At 42.4% G+C, this 22,594-nt stretch overlaps 1 protein-coding gene across 4 annotated transcripts in view; it reads left to right on the top strand.

The window, feature by feature from the left end:
* The window catches only part of LOC137322955 (mitogen-activated protein kinase kinase kinase kinase 4), a 308,879-nt gene that overhangs the window by 272,708 nt on the left and 13,577 nt on the right, over positions 1 to 22,594 (top strand). For all 4 annotated transcript variants that reach the window (XM_067986215.1, XM_067986216.1, XM_067986214.1 and 1 more), the window contains 3 exons: positions 409 to 579; positions 1,002 to 1,145; positions 10,807 to 10,941. In XM_067986215.1, the coding sequence (XP_067842316.1) occupies positions 409 to 579; positions 1,002 to 1,145; positions 10,807 to 10,941 (450 nt within the window). The remainder of the gene's footprint in view (positions 1 to 408; positions 580 to 1,001; positions 1,146 to 10,806; positions 10,942 to 22,594) is intronic.

Here is a 22,594-nt window from a genome sequence, read left to right as displayed (position 1 = left end):
ATTGATAGATGGTGTGATTTCTGGGAGGAGGGGGGGGTGGAGAAGATGCAGCTCCTGGCACTTTCTACCATGCCCTTTAAACTGAAATGCTCCACTTCTTTGCAGCATCCAGTATGGCAACCTAGCTGAGAACTGCAGCAACAAAACAATGCAAGAAAATTTGGAAGACAGGCAGTTCTGTGACTAAAACTTCTTATTGCGATTTGAACACTTAGCTGCTTGAACTACTGGTCTGGCAGCATGAAGGCTATGAGAGAAGAGTATCAACAGAATGAAAAAAAAAGTGTTATTTTAGATTTGGGTTTGTCAGAATTATTTAAGCTTTTTCGGGGAGATGTGAATTGGACACAATTTTGAACTGATTTGTTACTCTGTTGTTACTAACATTGTTATGATTTTGTTTTGTAGTTGTTTTTTCTAGTGACCAGATTAGACCAGAGTCAATGAGGCAAGATCCAAGTAGAAAAGGCTCCGTTGTCAATGTAAATCCAACCAATATAAGGCCACAGAGTGACACACCAGAAATCCGCAAGTACAAGAAGAGATTCAACTCTGAGATTCTTTGTGCTGCTTTATGGGGCAAGTTCTATTCATTCTTCCATCCAATAGTTTTTTGTGCTTTAAGTGCAACAATATGAATAACATAAAATTGAGCGTGAATACTGAACTCTACATTGCCCTTTAGGCCTAGTCTTTTTATTTTAGTTGAGTACTAACTTAGGCTGCATATACACCTACAACTGTAATGTCACTGCAGGGCAGTTTAATTTTGCAGCAGCACAAAAGTTGTAGAGCAGATCTGAGCCTGAACTTGACCTGACTGGAATGGAACAGAGTGAGACTCAGTCTGGAGTCAGATCGCACTGACTTTGGACTTAAACTATAACTTTAGTGTTGTCATTAAAAAAAACTGCTCTGCACCGATGCTGCAATTGTCATGTACATGCAGCGTTATACTGTGAAATGAACAGGGTGTTTACTTTTTGCTGCTTTTTCTTCAGGTGTGAATTTATTAGTGGGTACGGAGAGTGGGCTGATGCTGCTGGACAGGAGTGGTCAAGGAAAGGTGTATCCTCTAATCAACCGTAGGCGCTTTCAGCAGATGGATGTGCTTGAGGGCTTGAATGTGCTGGTAACAATATCAGGTAAACGCTCTTTGACATCTGAAGATATCAAACTCTAATTGTGCAACTTTCTGTTTAGCGGTAGTCTTTACGAAATGCATAGTGAGATACAGAAAAATTCTTCGTGCTTTTGCGAAGTGATTTGCATAGAGGTAAAGTTTAAAGCTTTTCATTTGAAATCAGATTGTGCATTTCAATTAATTTATTCAAATAAAATTTAGTGATACGGCACACTAACATGTATTATCTCTGCAACCTGGGTAGAATTCAGCCCAGGCTGATGGCATGAATGTCTCATCCTTTCCTGCCAGCATAAGGGCCTTGCATAAACAAGTTGTAGTAGTCTCAATCCAGTTTCCATTGGGCTAGGCCCACAGTGCTGGACTGCTGAAAGCTTTCCCCAAGTTGGCACCACATTGTTAATCTCAGTCAGAGAGCTTGTGAAAGTCACTGGTGTGGAAGTGGAAAAAATCACACTGGTATTAAAAGATGTGTTCTGAGGTTGGGAATCAAATAATTTGAGTCAGATTGGAGGAAGTTTTGCTGTTCAACTGCCCTGTGCTTAATGGTCACCAGGTGCCAAAAAAGTGACTATTTTGTGTTAGCCTGCACTTCTGTCCCTTACCGTTTTCTCAAAAGTGTCATTTTAAAACCCAAAGTTTTACCTTGCAGAGAAATAAGAAATGTCATTAGAATTTACTATTTATTATGAATTTTGGTCTTTTTTTTAAAAAAAAAAGCACAAAAAGTAACTGTAGCAGTTTTCTTATCCAGCCGCACAAGATTTAAATGGTAAGTTATCTGTCGATACTCTCCATTTGTGTGATCATGAAAATTCAATGTAATAATGCTGTGGTTGCTATAAGTGCTCATTTCTAATTAACTAATTGCATGTATTGAGCATTTTATTGAGTGAGTGGTAACCGGCACACACAGGTGACAATTCCTACTAACCAGTCATATTCCTACTAGCCAGCTGCTGTGTACAAAATCAATATTTTTATTTAAAATTTGCCTTCAGTCAATAGTATTTTAATGTTTTTGCTTAGATACTTTTTCAAAGCTCCTGTATCTTTTGCTCCTCCCACCTACAGTGTTGCACATTGACTCCTTTTTTGGGCTCTGGTCACTCTCCATTGCATTTGGAGATCAACTGCGAACTGTCATACCACTGTAGTTAATGGCCTAGGCTTTCCATCCTCCATTGTTTGAGGTGCACCTTCGGGGATGTGGAACCTGCATCTGGATCTGGCTTTGGGATCATTTGCATGTAGGAATCATCCCGATGGGATGCTGGCAGTTTCCATCCTGCCTGAAAAATCTGAATATCTTTGAAGAAAATTTGATTCCCCTTCTGGGGTATTCCCTAAGTAGCTATGCAGGCCCTGGCTGACAGGAGATTATTTCTCTGTTTTCAGCTGATCATTGAACACCGGAAGCCTGGGGCAAACGTGTGGTCTTTGCACCCAGCGGCAAAACAGCACAGTTTACATGGGTGGGCATAATCCGCCCTTACCGGCATGGCCTCAGGAAAATGAGGGGGAGGCACACTAAGGTGGGAATGCACTGCAGCTGTGTCCCCAAGCACCCTTCTGCCCTCACCGGCCTGAGATCCACCAAAAAAAGATCAGTGGGATGAGAGTTGGTGGGGAGCGGTGGAAAGCCTAGGCCATTGCATTGTTTGAATAGCCCTAATTTTGCGAGAATAACACAAATGGGTTTGAGAGCACACACTTGTGCCCTAGCCATGGCAAATTTTGAGATGGAAGTTCATCCCTCTAATTTGAAGAGGAAAAGGCTAACCAGAGAACATGACCTGTCACACACTTACCTGAAGAATGCAAAATCAGTGAGGCAGCAGCTTTAAAGGAATGTGCTCATCTTTAGAGTGGAAGTTGTGGCAGTGGCCAAAAAGTGAACTAGTTGTCCACAATGAAACACTGGAAACATGTGGACATCACTGCACCCTTTGATGTTGAAAGGTTGGAGTTGCTGCTGCATGAGGTGTACCTAAGGTGGGTAGCTCTATCTGGGGCAGAAGGCTGTACTCCAGTAAATTACAGGTGCAAGATGCTTGGAGGGAGGTCATGACTGTGTCATTGAGACCACCCTGGAGCCTCATATCTGGCTGTAAATGAAAAGGATTTCAGGAAGAGAAGTAAGTTTGCTCCTCACTTTTTGCACACATCCAGGCATAAGTGCCAGAATGCGCCTGCCTAGGACCTCCAGTGCTGACCCCACCAAAATTCGTAGGGTAAGGAGACGATTGCTTCATTTAAATACCCTGGGAGGGTTTTCATACCACTGGGGATGCATCTCAGGTACTTGCATGCCAAAGGAGGCCAGGAATCCCACTGGAAACAGCTAGGTCCAGCATGGAATGCCACCTTCCCTCACTCACAGAAAGAATGAGAAGTCCCTCTTCGGTCCCATTTCCGCCATTCAAATGGCTGGTACGCCTGCTCCCAATTAGTGTACCAGTTAGCAACGCTCCAACGGCTGGATCCCAGGTCGGGGACATGGGATCTTCTAGCCTGGGAATCCTCACCACTGGCCTCACCACTAGCCTTGTATGGGACGGGGGAGACTCCACCTCTTAAAAGTACCCATAGAAGCTCTGGGCAAATGCTGGAACCTAGGTATAATTCATGGCCCATCTGTTGCTGTGCTGGCAGAGTTATGACAGGGATGCATCAAAGGGGCTGCAGATTTTCAGCCCCACCTTCTGCTCATGGAGGCAATGGGATTAATATGAAAACCCTGATGCTCACATGCGTATCTTGCACTTGAGGCACAAAATAAATGTTGTGGGATGCTGTGTGTGGCATAGAAACAAAGAAAGGCCGCATTTATATATCACCTTATCACATCTTTCAGAAGTACCTCAATGTTTCATGTGCAATGAATTACTTTTAGCTGCCACACTGATATCATTTAAATATTAAATAAGCAGAGAGCTTGTGTGCAGACATTAAACGATTACTGGATTGTGATTTAAACTTCAAAATTTTAAAATTTGATGCCTTTGTTGTGAAGTGAATTCTTCAGCTGTGGTGCCCCCATGTGGTCAAAGCAAATAACTGAAGGCTTGTGTTACTGCAATGATGTGGAGATGCCGGTGATGGACTGGGGTTGACAATTGTAAACAATTTTACAACACCAAGTTATAGTCCAGCAATTTTATTTTAAATTCACAAGCTTTCGGAGATTTTCTCCTTCCTCAGGCAAATGTTACTGCAATGAAGGTGTGCAAAATACAGTGAGAGAGAGAGAAAAGTGGTCAAAAGCTCATCAGTAGTTATAAGGTATACTTGTAATTAGATTGGATTTTTCTCCAGAGAACTTTGTGTATTTTTGCTGTGGGGTTTTGTTGAAAATGAGTGTCAGGCCTCTGAAGTAGAAGTACTTTTGAATCACTGCTGGTGAAATGTTTTACTGTGAAGTAAACAAAACGGTTCTTATTTTATTGGATTGTGTTCTATTTTTATTTTAGATGAAAATGTTTTAATTTTTTTAAGTTGTAAATGCTGTTTACTCGGGAAGAGGAGAAGTTCAACAAAGGGGAGGAGCTCATAATCTTCATGTAGCAGCTACCTCACAAAGTTCTTGCCTAAATCATTAAGTAGCTTTTTTTTAAAAAGAAAAAGGTTTCTCCTTTTGAGTGATGTTGGCTGTGTCTGGCATCATTGATAAAATTTCTGCATATTATTTGGAGCATATCTGCATATCATTTTCTGCATAAAATTTGTGAATCTGTGATTCTGAAACTCAACCATCTTGCAAGTACCTTTTTGGCCAACTTTGGATTCAGTTTGCAAAACTTTCATTTTTTCTTTATTTAAAAACAAAGCAAATTACAAATTGGAAGCTGCAAACCATATGTGAGATTTGGGGATGATTGAATTTACAGCACAGAAACAGGCCATTCCAACAGGCCAAACAGGAGTTATCTCCTTGTATCTATCAATCTCTGAGGTTTCTTATAAGATTTTACTGAACTCTGTAGTCTTTCCCCTGAGGGGTTGCGTTTTGTACATTTTACCAATACAATTCCTAAGCATGTTGATGAGAGAGCAGCCGAAGTTGATTCACTTTTTTTATTCCCCAGTGAAAAGCCATCTCCCTTCTGCTTGTCAACTCCAATGACAGCATGTCCATCTGAGGAATTAGAGTGTAAACCATAGTCCCAGTACATGGGAGAATGTGCTTGAGTGCTATGCTAGAACACTTTTTCAAGTAGTTGATTATAGAACAGTGGCTGATAACTAGGAAAAGTAATTCTCTTGTCCCTATTCTGGGAAACAATGTGTTGCTAAAGTGTGAAAACGAACACGGAATGGAATAGCAGCTTTGATGGTTGACAGTGAAATGGTGTATCACAAGAATACTTAATGATTTTGTTACTAGATCTCTTTGTGAATGTAAGTGATAACACTGTAATCAATAGGTTTTGTTTATTGGAAATGTGAGTGATCTATAGCAGCTGAAGAAGATTGGAATAGGCAAATTAAGCATATTGGGCCAGAATTTACTGGCGAACGGCACCTGCTGTTTGTTAGACTTGCCCTTGCCCATTTAATTTCCATGAGATTCTGCACTGCAAGTTGCTGTAAGTGGGTGATGGAAACAGTGCAGCTCCTTCTACAGGGCATGTGGGACCTGCGTGAACAGGACAAACAACTCTGTATCTCCTTAACCAATCAGATTGAAGGATTGTGAAATGAAAAGCAGAGTCTGAACCAAGGAATGTAAGTTAGAATAGTGAATTCAATGTCAAATCAAGTACAGAAAGAGAAATAGAGATTCAAAAAGATTGAATTAAGAGAGACAAAGAAAAAGTTTTTAAAAAAATTTAATTTAAATTTTTAACAAAAAAATCTCCAACCACAATTAAAAGCTGAAGGACTGAAATTCCACACTTGTAATAGATAATTTTCAGTGCCAGAGAGGTTGTTTGTCAGTAATTAAGACTTATCACGCTGCTAAAAAGAGTACTTAGACTGAAATGGACAAGCCTTTCTGTGACTAGTTTAGTTCGTAGCTACCATGCAAGTACAGGAACTTCATGTCATTCAATGCATTTGAATGGTGAGTCAGACAGCGAGATGCTGTTTACGCGAAGCTAACGGCAGACGGTACATCTCAGACAGCAACTTCCGGATTTTCGTGTTTAGCCCTCGCCTGAAGTTGTTCGATTTGCGCATAAATAACGGTGATGCCAGACTCAGCCAACATCACTCAAAAGGAGAAACCTTTTTTTTAAAAAAGCTACTTAATGATTTAGGCAAGAATCGTTATTTTGACGACAAATTCTGGGCCCCTCTGTTTTTAGATTTAAAATGGACCAACCTACTTTGAGGGAAAGGTAGACCTGGTTACAAAATGTCTGCTACATAAAACAGTGCATTAGATTGCAAAGTAGTGCACAAATATGAATGTGTGCCAAGCTTAGAATTACATAAGCAGCACTTTTTAAAATTAAGGTTTGAAGTACCATTTTAATGTGTGAAGGATTGCTAATTTTGAAGAGTGTGCACCTGACAAAACTGATGGGTCCTATTTTATGTTAATAACTTAAAAACTAATGGATTTGAATGAGAATGTGTACGTCCAGTGCTTTGCTCAAAAGGACATTGTTATTTCAACCTGCATTTTTCCTCATTTATTCCACTTCTGCATTAAAAACAAATTGGCAATATCTTATGGGGAAGAAAAACAAATAATCTAGGGACATTGACTCTTTTGGCTATGCACAGCTATCTAGAATGTTACTGTACAGTAATTTTATTTTTATTGAGTCATCAATACTGTTTTGTCCAAGATAATGTTGCATAGTATTGACCACGATGGCCTACCTCTTTTGACTCATGTGTGGCCTCCAGTTTATAAGTACTGGTTTTAAAATTTGTATTGAACATCGTGGATTCTTCCCAGTGACTGACACAAACTGCCCTGTCTTTGTAGTCTTTTGTCATTGTGAAACTTTTAAAAGTGTGTATTCTGCTTCAAAACTTTAGGACTCTCCTAACTATCTGGTACGTAAACACGCTCAAGCTTCAACCAATTTGGTCAGAAACGATGTCTCTCAAGAAGCAAGTTTGCAACAAATTGTTGAGATTACGGATTGACAACACATCAGCAGTCTGGTTTAATACCATGCAGATTTGACATTGGCAGTGTTGAAACATTATAGGCCTTTCTATTCAACATCTTGCAAGGGTGAAAAATATTTCAATGGTGCTCTTGGCAGGGGTATTGCACAACCTCACCAATGGATGCTCCAACCATTGGTAGTTTACCCTGGTTTTGAAGTTGAGGTTACATAAAAATTGGACCTTCCAAAATGAGTGGATGGTGAACTTCTACAAGTGCAAAGCAGGAGCCCTTCCTGGAGAGCCTTTCTGTCTAGCTTAGGCTATTGTAAATCCATGTTGTTGCAATCTTTTTACCATCTACTCTTTGTGGGATTGGTGGTTATAAGCACCATATGGTGTCCATGTTCATGAAGGGAGTCTGGAATATAAGGGCTTTTGTTCCTCACATAATTCTCTTCATAGGATTTGTATCTGGTTTTGAACAATCTGCAACCAGAATGAGTTGATATTTTTTGGGTTTAGCATCATCAGCCACACCTGAAGTTGAGCTTTCACTCCCTATGTCTAGCAAGTGCTTTTACTTACCTGTGATATATAGGCCCACTCTCTTGTACAGTTCGTTAATAATGGGTAAGGGTTACAAAGGTGCTTTGTTGTGCTCCCCCAGTTTACTCCTATGCTGACATTGGTCTCACATCCTACAAAATTTAGCTGTGTCCTTAGAGCTAGTGAGCCAATGAAACTGTTGTAAAAATCTGTCCTTTGTGCATTTTACTCTCTGATATTCTGCAATAGGGGAGCTATTTGCTACCATTACTGTTTGTTCAGGTACGACTATCTGTTAGAATTCTTCCAATTCCTAGCCTACAACTAGTATTGATTTGTAATGACCAAAGAAAATATTTTTATAATTATACCACCTAGCTGGCTCAGGCAGAGAGCGTTGATGTTCTATGTGGTCTGAGCTCACACTTCCTCTAACATACGGTCAGTCTGCTGCGCCTCTGCCAGCCCGCAGCAGTCCAGGTTCCTCTGGTTAATTGCCTTTAATGAGATATCATGCATGGGATCTTGGCTCTTATTCAGCCCGCTGTTACTGCAGTAGCAGGAGGCATCTTACCCTGAAACCTGGATGGTACTATATCAGCTAAGCTGGCTGCAGCAACCAGTGCTATCACTACTTCCAGCTTGGCTCTAAAGCCTTTGGCTGACTGAGTAATCACCCAAGTTTTCCTTCCCCTTAATCATGTTAACCATAACATCCCCTTGGATTGTTTCACTGCAGAACCTCAAACCGTAGGAGTGTCGACACCCTACTTCTTTCACCACCAACGATAAGTGATGATCTAGCTGTAATTTGACCTATGGCACGTCAATTGAACTGGTGGGTCCATGAATGCGGATTGTACTACCCTGCATCAGGTGTGGTCGTACCAGTGTTAATGAACACCCAGTATCAAGCAATTTAAATCTGAGATAGATAGCTTTTTGGCAATCAAAGGTATTAAGGGATATGGGCCAAAGGTGGGTATGTGGAGTTAGATCACAGATCAGCCATGATCTTATCAAATGGCGGAGCAGGCACAAGGGGCTGAATGGCCTACTCCTGTTCCTCTGTTCCTAATCCTATGATGGGCTGCTTATTCACAAAGTCTAGGTGTAGGAATGCTATCATGTTTCATGCATCAGATGTCACTGCACACTCTGCAACCTCATGTGTGACAACTGGGTTCAGTCTCTTTGGTTAGGACCTGGCCCTTTGCTTGAACCTGCAATTGTCTTTTTTAATTCGTTCATGGGATGTGGGCAAGGCCAGCATTTATTGCCCATCCCTAATTGCCCTTGAGAAGGTGGTGGTGAGCCGCCGCCTTGAACCGCTGCAGTCCATGTGGTGAAGATTCTCCCACAGTGCTGTTAGGAAGGGAGTTCCAGGATTTTCACCCAGCCGTTGTCTGTACTCTGCTCCACTTTGTTACAGTTATAGCATCTGATCTCTCGGGTCTCACCCCATGAAGTCCTATTGCGCATCCTCCTCAGGCTATCGGGGCTGTGGATACACAGCTAGCTAGCTGTATATCTTCCTCTGTTGACTGGTGGGAGGCATCTGGCCACCCATTTGGTTTCTGGAATTCTGCACTTGTAAGGTCATATGATCTAATTTGTGTAACTGCCTCAGAATCTTACACGTTCTGGTCAAACAGACAAGTCCTTAGATCAATTAGAGCTGCTTCCAGAGATCAATCCTGTAATGTTAATTGACACAGCATTGTAATCTGATAAATTTTCACCATTCTGCCACAATTTCCAAATATCTTCCAGCTTGGCGACTAGTTCTCTAAGTACCATATGGAGCTCTGTGCAGCTTCTAAAATTTTTGCCTGTATGCTTAAGCATTAAGTCATAAGTAGCAAGAGTAGCATGTTTTACATTTTCATGGTTTCCAACACCTATTGGATCCATGTGAGAAAATTAAGTGAGTGCCTTACCACTAAGTAATGGTAGTCTACTTTCAGCTCACTTCTTGTACTTATGATGGTTTGCTAATAATTCAAAATGCCTCTACGAAACTATCTGTCATCACTCTTCATTAAAATTTAGTATCAGATTGGATTTAGTGAAATTATCCCCTATAAAGTTTTGTGCTCTATGAACTTAACCCTTGCTTATCAGACTTGGCTATTGATACACCTTTCTTGTCAGTTTAAGAATCTGTCTGTACTGTCTCTCCTGTTCGTTTGCCTTCTTCCGACCCTGTTTCTCCACCTCAGATCAGCGGTGTTCCTTGTCCCCTCGAGTATTGTTTCTTCTCCAGTTTTACATTCCTTTTTGTTCAACAGCTAAAGGGGCTAATTGCATCGATTTCTCTGTCTTTGAGTCCTTGTGATGTTTTAAACGACTGTTACTGCTGAACTTGATTTAAATTTAAATTGCTGATCTGAGAGTGATATTCTAATTCACATCTGGTGCCACCTTAATTACATTTGGTTGGGGGGTGGGGGGGAAGGAAGTGATTTACTCTGTCGATATATTTAAGGTTCTGCATCAATGACCAATCCCATAAGTGAGCCATAATTCTGTAATAGTGTTCCCAGGGATTAAACACGGAACCCTTGTCACTTTGTTTTGGTTTACTGGTATTTATCGTGCTCTAAAATGATCTTCCTTAAATTCAGGTGTGTCAGAGTAATACTACACTAGACTGTGACTTCGGCTTTAACTGTCAAATAAACTTATTAAACAGCAAACAATAGATAAGCAGTAGCAGTGACTCAACTGAAGTTGTCTGACCTGATTATTGCTCATAAGGCTTCAGACAATCTCCAAATTTCAGTCAGGCAGACACTTCTTCAATCTTTCGATATGCTGACTGACATATGCACTTTAGGGAGACAAGGCCAGATACGAATTCTTAAGCTCTGTAAACTTCAGCTCATCCAAAACTCTGCTGCCTGCAGACTCATGCGCACACCGTTACAACATAATACCCTTGTTACAATACTTCGGTATATCATTTTATTATATTACTACATAATTAAACTCTTATTTTAACCTGTAAGTATCATTAACTTTGTGTTATCTGTTTAAAGGGAAGAAAAACAAATTGCGAGTATATTACCTGTCCTGGTTAAGAAACAAGATATTGCATAATGACCCTGAAGTAGAGAAAAAGCAAGGCTGGACAACAGTTGGGGACTTGGAAGGATGTGTACACTACAAAGTTGGTGAGAAAATTATATGCACTTTAAAAACATAAACTGCGCAAAGTTGCAAAATTGTAATATATTTGACTTGCGTCTGCAGCAATACAAATGTCAATTTCAAATTATGTGAAATATACATTATTTACTTTCATCTACCACTGGTCTGACGTAGATGTGTGTGAAGTCCTTTTATTAAACTGGTTTTTGGCATTATATTATATCAGTGAAAACATTATTGCGTTGGCACTGCAGCACGTTGTCTTCTGTTCGGTGTGTCTTGATGTACATAAGCACGTTGCTCTTTAATTATTTGCAATGATTAAATTCTATCACAAAACGGTGTCTAGTGTGTGCAATGCCACCATATTTAGAAAGCATTAAGGACAAATATCCTTCATTTTAAAACTATAACTGAATTATATGTCATTAAAATTGTTATGCTATGAAATTGGGCAGTTACTGTCATTACATCTCTAGACCTCACCCAGATTGAGCAAAAGAAGTCTCTTCACCCTGCTGACTAGGAGTCCAAAGTGAAATGAATTTTGGCAGATTGAACTCATTGTGTTCAAGTCACTTTCATAAAACTGCCTTCAGCACTTCTTGTGACGATATTGGAAATCTCACAGACTGACATTTAAGTAGTCGGAGATGCAAATGACACTAGTGCAGTTGGAGATGCTATTCTGAAGTTGGGGCGAAGGTACATTGTGAGGCAGAATTAATGTGCTTAGCTCTGCACCTAGTTACGTCTGATGCATTGAGTGCAATAAATGGAAAAAATGTACAGTTACCGATATTTAATTGAAAAGTAACATTTTTAATATATACTTTAAACCAAATATAGAATCATAGAAATTTACAGCACCGAAGGAGGCCATTCAGCCCATCCTGTCTGTGCCGGCTGAAAAAGAGCTATCCAGCCTAATCCCACTTTCTAGCACTTGGTCCGTAGCCTTGTAGGTTATGGCACTTGAAGTGCACATCCAAGTGCTTTTTAAATGCGATGAGGGTTTCTGCCTCTGCCACCCTTCCAGGCAGAGAGTTCCAGGCCCCTACCACCCTCTTGGTGAAAAAATTTCTTCTCGGCTCCCTTCTAATCCTTCTACCAGTTACTTTAAATCTACGACCCCTGGTTATTGATACCTTTGCTAAGGGAAATAGGTCCTTCCTATCCACTCTATCGAGGCCCCTCATAATTTTAGACATCTCAATTAAATCTCCCCTCAGCCTCCTCTGATCCAAAGAAAACAACCCCAGCCTATCCAATTTTTCTTCATAGCTAAAATTCTCTAGTCCTGGCAACATCCTCGTAAATCTCCTCTGTACCCTCTCTAGTGCAATTACGTCCTTTCTGTAATGTGATGACCAGAATTGTACACAGTACTTAAGCTGTGGCCTAACCAGTGTTTTATACAGTTCCAGCATAACCTCCCTGCTCTTATGTTCTATGCCTCAACTAATAAAGGAAAGTATAACGTATGCCGCCTTAACCACCTTATTTACCTGCCTGCTACCTTCGGGGATCTGTGGACATGCACTCCAAGGTCCCTCTGTTCCTCTACACCTTTCAGTATCCTCCCATTTATTGTGTATTCCCTTGCCTTGTTTGCCCTCCCCAAATGCATTACCTCTCACTTCTCCGGATTGAATTCCATTTGCCACTTTTCTGCCCACCTGACGAGTCGATTGATATCTTCCTGCAGTCTACAGCTTTCCTCCTGGCCATCAACCACATGGCCAATTTTTGTATCATGCCCCTTACATTCAAGTCCAAATTATTAATATAAACCACAAAAAGCAAGGGACCTAGCACTGAGCCCTGCGGAAATGTAGAAACATAGAAAATAGGAGCAGGAGTAGGCCATTCGGGCCTTCGAGCCTGCTCCGCCATTCAATATGATCATGGCTGATCCTGTATCTCAAACCATATTCCCGCTCTCTCCCCATACCTCCTGATGCCTTTTGTGTCTAGAAATCTATCGAGCTCCTTCAATATATTCAGTGACTTGGCCTCAACAGCCTTCTGTGGTAGAGAATTCCACAGGTTCACCACCCTCTGAGTGAAGAAATTTCTCCTCATCTTAGTCCTAAATGTCCTACCCCATATCCTGAGTTCCTGAGACCCTGACCCCTCTTCTGGATCCCCCCCACCCCCCCAGCCAGGGGAAACATGCTCCCTGTATCCAGTCTGTCTAGCCCTGTTGGAATTTTATGTTTCAATGAGATCCCCCCTCATTCTTCTAAACTCTAGTGAATACAGGCCTAGTCAACCCAATCTCTCCTCATATGACAGTCCTGCCATCTCAGGAACCAGTCTGGTGAACCTTTGCTGCACTCCCTCTATGGCAAGTACCTTTTCTTAGGTAAGGAGACCAAAACTGCACACAATACTCCAGGTGTGGTCTCACCAAGGCCCTTTATAACTGCAGTAAGACATCCTTCATGGATTCAAAATTGGTTAACATGGATTGAAAATTGGTTAACAGACAGAAAACAGAGTAGGAATTAATGGATCTTTTTCGGGGTGGCAGGCAGTGACTAGTGGGGTACCGCAGGGATCAGTGCTTGGGCCCCAGCTATTCACAATATATATCAATGATTTGGATGAGGGAACCAAATGTAATATTTCCAAGCTTACTGACAACACAAAACTGTGTGGGATCTGAGTTCTGAGGAGGATGCAAAGAGACTTCAAGGCGATTTAGATAAGTTGAGTGAGTGGCCAGATGCAGTAATAACGTGGACAAATGTGAAGTTATCCACTCGGAAGGAAAAACAGAAAGGCAGAGTATTATTTAAATGGTGATAGATTGGGAAATGTTGATGTACAAAGGGACCTGGGTGTCCAGTCACTGATAGCAAACATGCAGGTGTAGCAAGCAGTTAGGAAGGCAAATGGTGGGAACCGCACTGGAAACAGCCTTCCAGTCATAAAAACGCCCTTTTTTTATTTGTTCATGGGATGTGGGCGACGCCGGCAAGGCCAGCGTTTATTGCTCATCCCTAATTGCCCTTGAAAAGATGGTGGTCAACCGCCTTCTTGAACCGCTGCAGTCCATGTGGTGAAGGTTCTGCCACAGTGCTGTTAGGTAGCGAGTTCCAGGATTTTGACCCAGCAACGACTAAGGAACGGCGATATATTTCCGAGTCGGGATGGTGTCTAACTTGGAGGGGAACGTGCAGGTGTTGTTCCCATGTGCCTGCTGCCCTTGTCCTTCTAGGTGGTAGAGGTCGTGGATTTGGGAGGTGCTGTCGAAGAAGCCTTGGCGAGTTGCTGCAGTGCATCCTGTAGATGGTACACACTGTAGCCACGGTGCGCCGGTGGTGAAGGGAGTGAATGTTTACGGCGGTGGATGGGGTGCCAATTAAGCGGGCTGCATTGTCCCGGATGGTATCGAGCTTCTTGAGTGTTGGAGCTGCACTCATCCAGGAAAGCGGAGAGTATTCCATCACGCTCCTGACTTGTGCCTTGTAGATGGTGGAAAGGCTTTGGGGAGTCAGGAGGTGAGTCACTTGCCACAGAATGCCCAGCCTCTGACCTGCCCTTCTAGCCACAGTATTTATCTGGCTGGTCCAGTTAAGTTTCTGGTCAATGGTGACCCCCAGGATGTTGATGGTGAGGGATTCAGCGATGTTAATGCCGTTGAATGTCAAGGGGAGGTGGTTAGACTCTCTTGTTGGAGATGGCACTTGTCTGGCGCGAATGTTACTTGCCGCTTATCTGCCCAAGCCTGGATGTTGGCTGGGTCTTGCTGCACGTGGGCACGGACTGCTTCATTATCTGAGGGGTTGCGAATGGAACTGAACACCATGCAATCATCAGCGAACATCCCCATTTCTGACCTTATGATGGAGGGAAGGTCATTGATGAAGCAGCTGAAGATGGTTGGGCCTAGGACACTGCTCTGAGGAACTCCTGCAGCAATGTCCTGGGGCTGAGATGATTGGCCTCCAACAGCCATTACCATCTTCCTTTGTGCTAGTTATGACTCCAGCCACTGGAGAGTTTTCCCCCTTATTCCCGTTCACTTCAATTTTATTAGGGCTTCTTGGTGCTACACTCTGTCAAATGCTGCCTTGATGTCAAGGGCAGTCACTCTCTCCTCACCTCTCCTCACCTTTGGACCAAGGCTGTAATGAGGTCTGGAACCAAGTGAATCCTGGCGGAACCCAAACTGAGCGTTGGTGAGCAGGTTATTGGTGAGTAGGTGCCACTTGACAGCACTGTCGACGACACCTTCCATCACTTTGCTGACGATTGAGAGTAAACTGATGGGGCGGTAATTGGCCGGATTGGATTTGTCCTGCTTTTTGGACATACGTGGGCAATTTTCCACATTGTCTGGTAGATGGCAGTGTTGTAGCTGACAGTTGACTGTTACCCTTTGCTTCCTGCCTCAGAGCCAATTTTGGATCCAACTTGCCACTTTCCCTTGGATCCCATGGGCTTTTACTTTTCTGATCAGTCTGCCATGTGGGACCTTGTCAAAAGCCTTGCTAAAATCCATGTAGACTGCATCAAACGCACTACCCTCATCGACCCTCCTTGTTACCTCCTCAAAAAATTCAATCAAATTAGTGAGACACAACCTTCCCTTAACGAATCCATGCTGACTATGCTCGATTAATCCTTGCCTTTCTAAATGAAGAATAATACTGTCCCTCAGAATTGTTTCCAGTAATTTGCACACCACCGAGGTTAGGCTGACTGGCCTGTAATTACTCTGTCTATCCCTTTCTCCCTTTTTAAACAACGTTAGCAGTCCTCCAGTCCTCCATGCCTGTAGCCAGAGAGGATTGGAAAGTGATGGTCAGAGCCTCCGCTGTTTCCTCCCTTGCTTCTCTTAACAGCCTTGGATACATTTCATCCGGTTTATATACTTTCAAGGATGCTAATCCCCTTAATATTTCCTCCCTCACCATGTTTATCCCATCCAATATTTCACACTCCTCCTCCTTAACCAGAATGCCTGCATCGTCCCCCTCTTTTGTGAAGACGGACACAAAGTTTTCATTAAGAACCAAACCCACATCTTCCGCCTCCACACATAAGTTATAATTTTGGTCTCTAATAGGCCCTACTCTTTCCTTAGTTATCCTCTTGCTCTTAATGTATTTATAAAACATCTTAGGTTTTCCTTGATTTTACTTGCCAGTATTCTTTCATGCTCTCTCTTTGCTATCCTGATTTCCTTTTTAATTTCACCCCTGCACTTTCTATACTCCTCTCGGCTTTCTGCAGTATTGAGTTTGCGGTATCTGACATAAGCTTCCCCTTTTTGCCTTCACCGATCCTGTATGCTCCTTGACATCCAGAGGCTCTAGATTTGGCAGTCCCACCCTTTTTCTTTGTGGGATCATATTTGCTCTGAACCCTCACTATCTTCCCCCTTGAATGTCTCTCATTGCTCTGACACTGATTTACCTTCAAGTAGCTGTTTCCAGTCCACTTTTGCTAAATTACTTCTCAGCTTGGTAAAATTGGCCTTTCTCCAATTGAGAACTTTTACTCCTGTTCTATCTTTGTTCTTTTCCATAACTATGCTAAATCTAACTGAATTATGATCACTACCACCAAAATGCTCTCCCATTGATACTCCTTCCACCTGCCCAGCTTCATTCCCTAAAACTAAGTCCAGAACTGTCCCCTCACTTGTTGGGCTTGCTACTTACTGGCTTAAAAAATGCATTTTAAGAATTCTGTGCCCTCTCTGCCTTTTACACTCACTGTATCCCAGTTAATATTAGGGTAGTTGAAATCCCCTACTATTACTGCCCTATTGTTTTTGCACATCTCAGAAATTTGCTTACATATTAGCTCTTCCATATCCCTTTGACTGTTTGTGTCTTCCAGCGGTGTGATTGCACCTTTTTTTGTTCTTCAGCTCAATCCAAATGGCCTCATTTGATGATCCTTCTAACATATCATCCCTCCTCACAGCTGTAATTGTTTCTTTAACCAATATTGCCATCCCATCTCTTTTTTAAATCCCCCTCTGTCATCTGAAAACCCTGTAACCAGGAATGTTGAGCTGCCATTCCTGCCCCTCTTTAAGCCATGTTTCAGTAATAGCTATGATAGCATACTTCCACATGCCCTCAGCTCATCTGCCTTACTCACCAGACTCCTTGCATTGAAGTATATACCATTAAGCACTGCCAAACTCCTTTTGTTGTCCATTTTCTAACCTTTGTCTCCTCTGCCTTCCAAACTTGCTTTTGCTTACTAATTTTATGCCTTCCATTTCCAGATCTGCTACACTCCCTTCTGAATCCACCCTCAGGTTCCCATCTCCCTGCCAGGCTGGTTTAAACTCTCCCCAGCAGCACTAGCAAACTTCCCCTTGCAGATATTAGTCCCGGCCCTGTTGAGGTGCAACCCATCCGGCTTGTACAGATCCCATCCCAATGCCCCAGGAATCTAAAGCTCTCCCTCCTGCACCATCTCTCCAGCCACACATTCTGCACTATCCTCCTATTTCTATACTCACTAGCACGTGACACTGGGAGTAATCCGGAGATTACTACCTTTTGAGGCTCTGCCTGCAGACCTCATCCCTGTTTCTACCTATGTCATTGGTACCGATATGGACCATGACCTCTGGCTATTTGCCCTCCCCTCTTAGAATGTTCTATAGCCGCTCAGTGATATCCTTGACCCTGGCACCAGAGAGGCAACGTACCATCCTGGAATCACGTCTGCAGCCGCAGAAACGCCTGTCTGTTCCCCTAACTGTTGAATCCCCTATCATTATTGCTTTCCTGACCTTCCTCCTCTCCCATCCTCTGTACAGCCGAGCTACCCGTGGTGCCGTGGACTTGGCTCTGGCTGCACTCCCCAGAGGAACCATCGCCCTCATCAGTATTCAGAACCAGTTAACGAGTGAGATGCACTCGGGACTCCTGCACTACCTGCCTGGTCCTCCTTGTCTGTCTGGTGGGCACCCATTCCCTCTCTGCCTGCACACTCTTAAGCTGCGGGGTGACCACCTCCTGAAACGTGCTATGCACGTAGTTCTCAGCCTTGTGGATGCACTGCAGCGATGCTAGCTGCTGCTCAAGCTCCGAAACCCGGATCTCGAGCTCCTCCAGTTGTTGACACTTACCGCCCATGTAGCTGTCCACGGTCCTGAATTTCCCACATGGCACAGGATGTGCATTCGACGGGACTGAGGTGCCCTGCCATGCCTCTATTTATTAGGCTACTAACTAAACTTACCAGAAATAAACTTAAGATTTGTCCCTGAACTGGACAAAAAAAAACACTCACCAATCAGCTCCTTTCCTTGTGCTGACGTCACTTTAGGCGTTTTTTTTCTGGTTGCCATTTTAAACTAATTTTTTACATCTATTCAATAAATGTGCAATTTTGCACGTGGTGATCTATTAAATAGTTTTTGTTACTCATATTCAGACTACCAATGTCCTCACTCTTAAAAAAATTCTGATTGTGAAATAAATAGCCCATCATTATATAAACGCATTATCAAAGCTTCTATCAGAATACAGCAACAAATACTTGCATTTATATAGTGTCTTTAATGTAGAAAAATATTTCAATGTGGCTTCACAGAGGCACAATCAGCAATAAATGGATGCCGATCAACAAAGGAGATATTAGGAGTGGTGACGAAAAGCTTGGTCAAAGAGGTGGGTTTTAAGGAGGGCCTTAAAGGAGGAGTGGGAGGTGGAAGAGCTGGGACGGGGAATTCCAGAGCCTAGGGCCTAGGCAGTTGAAAGCATAGCTGCCATCGGTGGAGCGAAGGAATGGGGAACGCACAAAGGCCAGAGTTAGAGGAACAGAGAGTTCCGGGGGGTGGGGTGGGGGCGTTGTAAGGCGTGAGTAGGTTACAAAGATGAGATGATTTAAACACGAGGGTGAGAATTTAAATTTAGAATTGGGGGTGCTAGAAGCCAAAGTAGATCAGCAGGAGTGATAGGTAAGCGGGACTTGGTACAGGATAGGATGCAGGCAGCGGAATTGTGGATCAGCTGAAATTTCCACAGGATGGAAAATGGGAGGCAGACTAGGAATTGTCGAGTCTGGAAGTGAAGAAACAATTGATGAGAATTTCAATAACAAATGGGCTGAGGCAGGGATGGAGGGGGGGGGGGGGGGGAGTGTTACGGAGATGGAAGTAGGCAGTCTTTGTAATGGAGAGCATATATAGGATCGAAAGCTCATCTCGGGTTCAAATGGAACACCAAGGTTGCAAACATTTTGTTTCAACCTGAGACGCTGGCTTGGGCGGAGGATGTAATCGAAGGGAAGGGTATGGAGTTTGTGGCAGGGCAAAGATGATGACTTCAGTCGCCCCAATGTTCAGCTGAGGAATTTGTGACTCTAACATTACAGAAGCAGTGGAGAATTTGTGAAAACTGGTGGGGAGGAAGACTTGTCAAAATGCGTGTAAAAGCTGACCCCATATTTGTGGATGATGTTGCCAAGAGGCAGCTTGTAAATGAGGAGGGGGCCCAGGGTAGATCCTTGGGGAACTGGGAGTAATTGGGCAGGGCAGGAATTGAAGCCATTACTGGAAATACTCTGGCTGTGAGTGGATAGGACAGAGATGAGCCATGCAAGGACAGTCTTACTGAGCTGGACAATCGAGGAGGTTAGCATGGTTGACTGTTAAAGGCTGGAGACATATCGAGGAGGGAAAATGCACCGTGGTCAAAGTTCCAGAGGATCTCATTTGTTACTCTGATTAAGGCCATTTCAGGGACAGAGAACTGATGGAAGAGATTGAAACAGGGAGTTGTGGGAAAAAAGGGCAGAGATTTGGGAGACGACAACACCTCCAAGGATTTTGGGAAGGGAGGTTGGAGATGGGGAGTTAATTTGCAAGGATGGAGGAGTCGGAGATGGGTTTTTTTTTTTGAGGGGAGGTTGATGGACTGTGGTTTTGAAAAGTAGAGTGATCAGTACGTGAGGAGAGGGGACCATTTACAATGTCAACTAGCATAGGGGCCAGGAAGCGAAGTTTGATGGTCAGCGGTTAGTGCAGGATATGCTGATAGGATTAGGTGAAGGAGGGAGGGAGGATGCTCGTGTGGAGCATGAACCTGTTGGGCTGAATGGCCTGTTTCTGTGCTGTACATTCTATGTAAAAATGGGCTGGGGAGAGGTTTGGCTTGGTGGGGAAGGAAAGGAGGGAGAGGTATCAGAGGCAGCTGAATGAATGGTCACAATCTTGATAGCAAAGCAGTCCATGAGCTCCTGGCATTTGTTGGAGGTGAGTGGGCAGGCAAGAGGGGTTTAAGGAAATGGTTAGTAGTAGTAGAGAAAGGAAGCCAGCGGTATCTTTTCTCTCCAGGATGATTCTGTAGTTGTAGGCAAGGGAGATTTAATAGTGCTTGATGTGGTCCAGCCAAATCTGGTGATGGATGGGTAAATCATTTGTGCACCAAATAGGCTCAAGTCTGCATGCCTTAGATTTGAGGGAGCAAAGATGGGTCCATGCCAGAAGATGGCGACTGGCAGAGAGTAAAGGTTTTGCTGGGGATAAGGGCATCAAAGACGGAGGTAAAGAAGTGGTTGAGTAGATGGACAGCTGCAGCTCTATCTTGGTAAATGGAGGGCCAAAGGCTAGGCAGTCTGGAGTTTGCAATTGCAGTTGTAAGTTATTTGGTGGGGGAGAGTCTTTAAGAGCAGACGCAGAAGGAAGTGAGGTTGGAAAGGGGTAGGGGAATGTGGGTTGTGAAGGATGTTTGGAAGTGGCTGGAGATGGCCTTGTCTACGATCTAGACCAAGTGAGTAGAGAGGCCGTAGGAAAGAGCAAGGTCGAGGGGGTGTCTGCGACTGTGGGCAGAAAAGTTAATATGAAAAGAAAGTTCTCGGGAGGACAGAAGGGTGGGCAAGAGGAGCTGAAATGAAAATCACTCAGTACGTAGTCTGTGGGACAGAAGCAAGAAACTCAAAGTGGGGCTTGGGGGGGGGGTGCATATGTAGCCTATCACTAAGCAGACTCAATGCATCATAACTTCTGATATAATACATGTTTTTATGATTTTTGTATGTTTTTGTTTACTATAGTGAAGATTTAATGAAATTAGAGATTTGTATTGCATTTAAGATTTTTATATATACCGTTTAACTTTTTGATTGTACCAGAAGATTGCAAGTACATTGTGTCCAATGAAATGAAAGCTGAAGGTTGTAAGAAATATTTAAAATCTATGCTATTGCTGTATTACCCTTCCCAGCCTCTTCATACCCAATATTGGTGAAATTTTATCAGAACTGTTTCAAAACAGATTGCATAATGGAGTTTTGGAAACGCTGTATTAGAAGTATGAGCTGAGTGCATATACACTTATTATATAATTTTATTTGTTATAGTGTAAAGCACATTAGTACCTGCAGTAATAAGATATTACAGCACAAAACTGCCTATGAATTTAGCACTGATCAATACTTCAGCCTTTCTCAAAGAAGGCTTTAACATTTCAGATTGCAGAAGAAAACAGAAGGTGAAACATACTGCATTACAGTCGGCACTGCATTATGTAGTGATGTATGGGGTGAAACTTAATTCTGTAACGACTGCAGAGTTATCATTGACTTAACTTGCTGTATCAAAATCTGCTTGGAAACATTGGAGGTTCAGTTCACTGCAAAGTAAAACTAACTTAAAACTTGTTGATGTTTATTTTTAATTTTAATTATAGCACTTTTCTGAGAGTCCTTGTCCTTACTCTAACTGAAGGGGAGGTGGGGAAATTCTATTAACATCATAGAAATTTGACATTTAGAGTAAACAAATATGGATTATTTTGACACTTTGAAGCCTATAAATACAAATTCAGTAATTGTTAGTTTGTCATGTGGTTCTACAGGCATGTCTGACAAAAGAGACATAAAAATCCTATTTAGTAACCTTGCAACTGTTATCTAATGGAGAAAGGTGTAATGTATTGGTTTTCTGAGGTAGTAAGATGGTGAAGCTTTTTTTAAAATTTAAAAATGTACAATCTAAACTCAGACAATGACTGACCATATGCAGAATATTTGCTGGTAAATTGATCTGTTCACTAAATTACTCTACATATTGGTGAATGCTCAGGGTAATAAGAGTTTTGTTAATGAGCAGCTAAGACACCAGTTTGCAGTAGATTTATTATGGTGGTGATCGATGTCCCAGCATGTTTTATGTTGAGAGTTAAAGTGTATGTCACAGTCAATTGCTACAAACATTTTGATCTCCCCTATTCCAGCTTGTATTATACTGCAACCTTATCATTAGCAGATAACACCGCACTTATTATAGTGAAAATGTTACGTTGTTCACTTTATAAGTGGCTGAATGTGGATCACAGATCAAATAAATGATTAGCTATAAACTATATTATCGTTGTATCATGCGACTACCAGGATGGTAGAAGATGAGTTAGATGGACCTTGGCCTATTATCACCAAGCAATTCTTATGTAAACCAGAGCTTTAGTGAGAAGAACACCAGCTTTTGTTAGCTGATTCTCTTAATTTTTTTAGTGACAGGAAATGGCAAATGTTGGAATTTTTGACAAAAATGCAGTCTACTTCTGCTGAAGCATACACATCCTGAAGAGGCAGAGAAGCATGCTGTTAGGATTGGAGATTCTTTGAATTGATATCAAGAATGTATCCATTTGAAATTGAAGTGATTGTTTAATATAACTTATCTTGAAC

Source organism: Heptranchias perlo, chromosome 6 (genome assembly GCF_035084215.1).
Source record: "Heptranchias perlo isolate sHepPer1 chromosome 6, sHepPer1.hap1, whole genome shotgun sequence".
In the NCBI taxonomy this organism is placed as follows: Eukaryota; Metazoa; Chordata; class Chondrichthyes; order Hexanchiformes; family Hexanchidae; genus Heptranchias; species Heptranchias perlo.
Note: the sequence above shows the minus strand (reverse complement) of the source record. Positions and strands in the feature narration are given on the sequence as shown.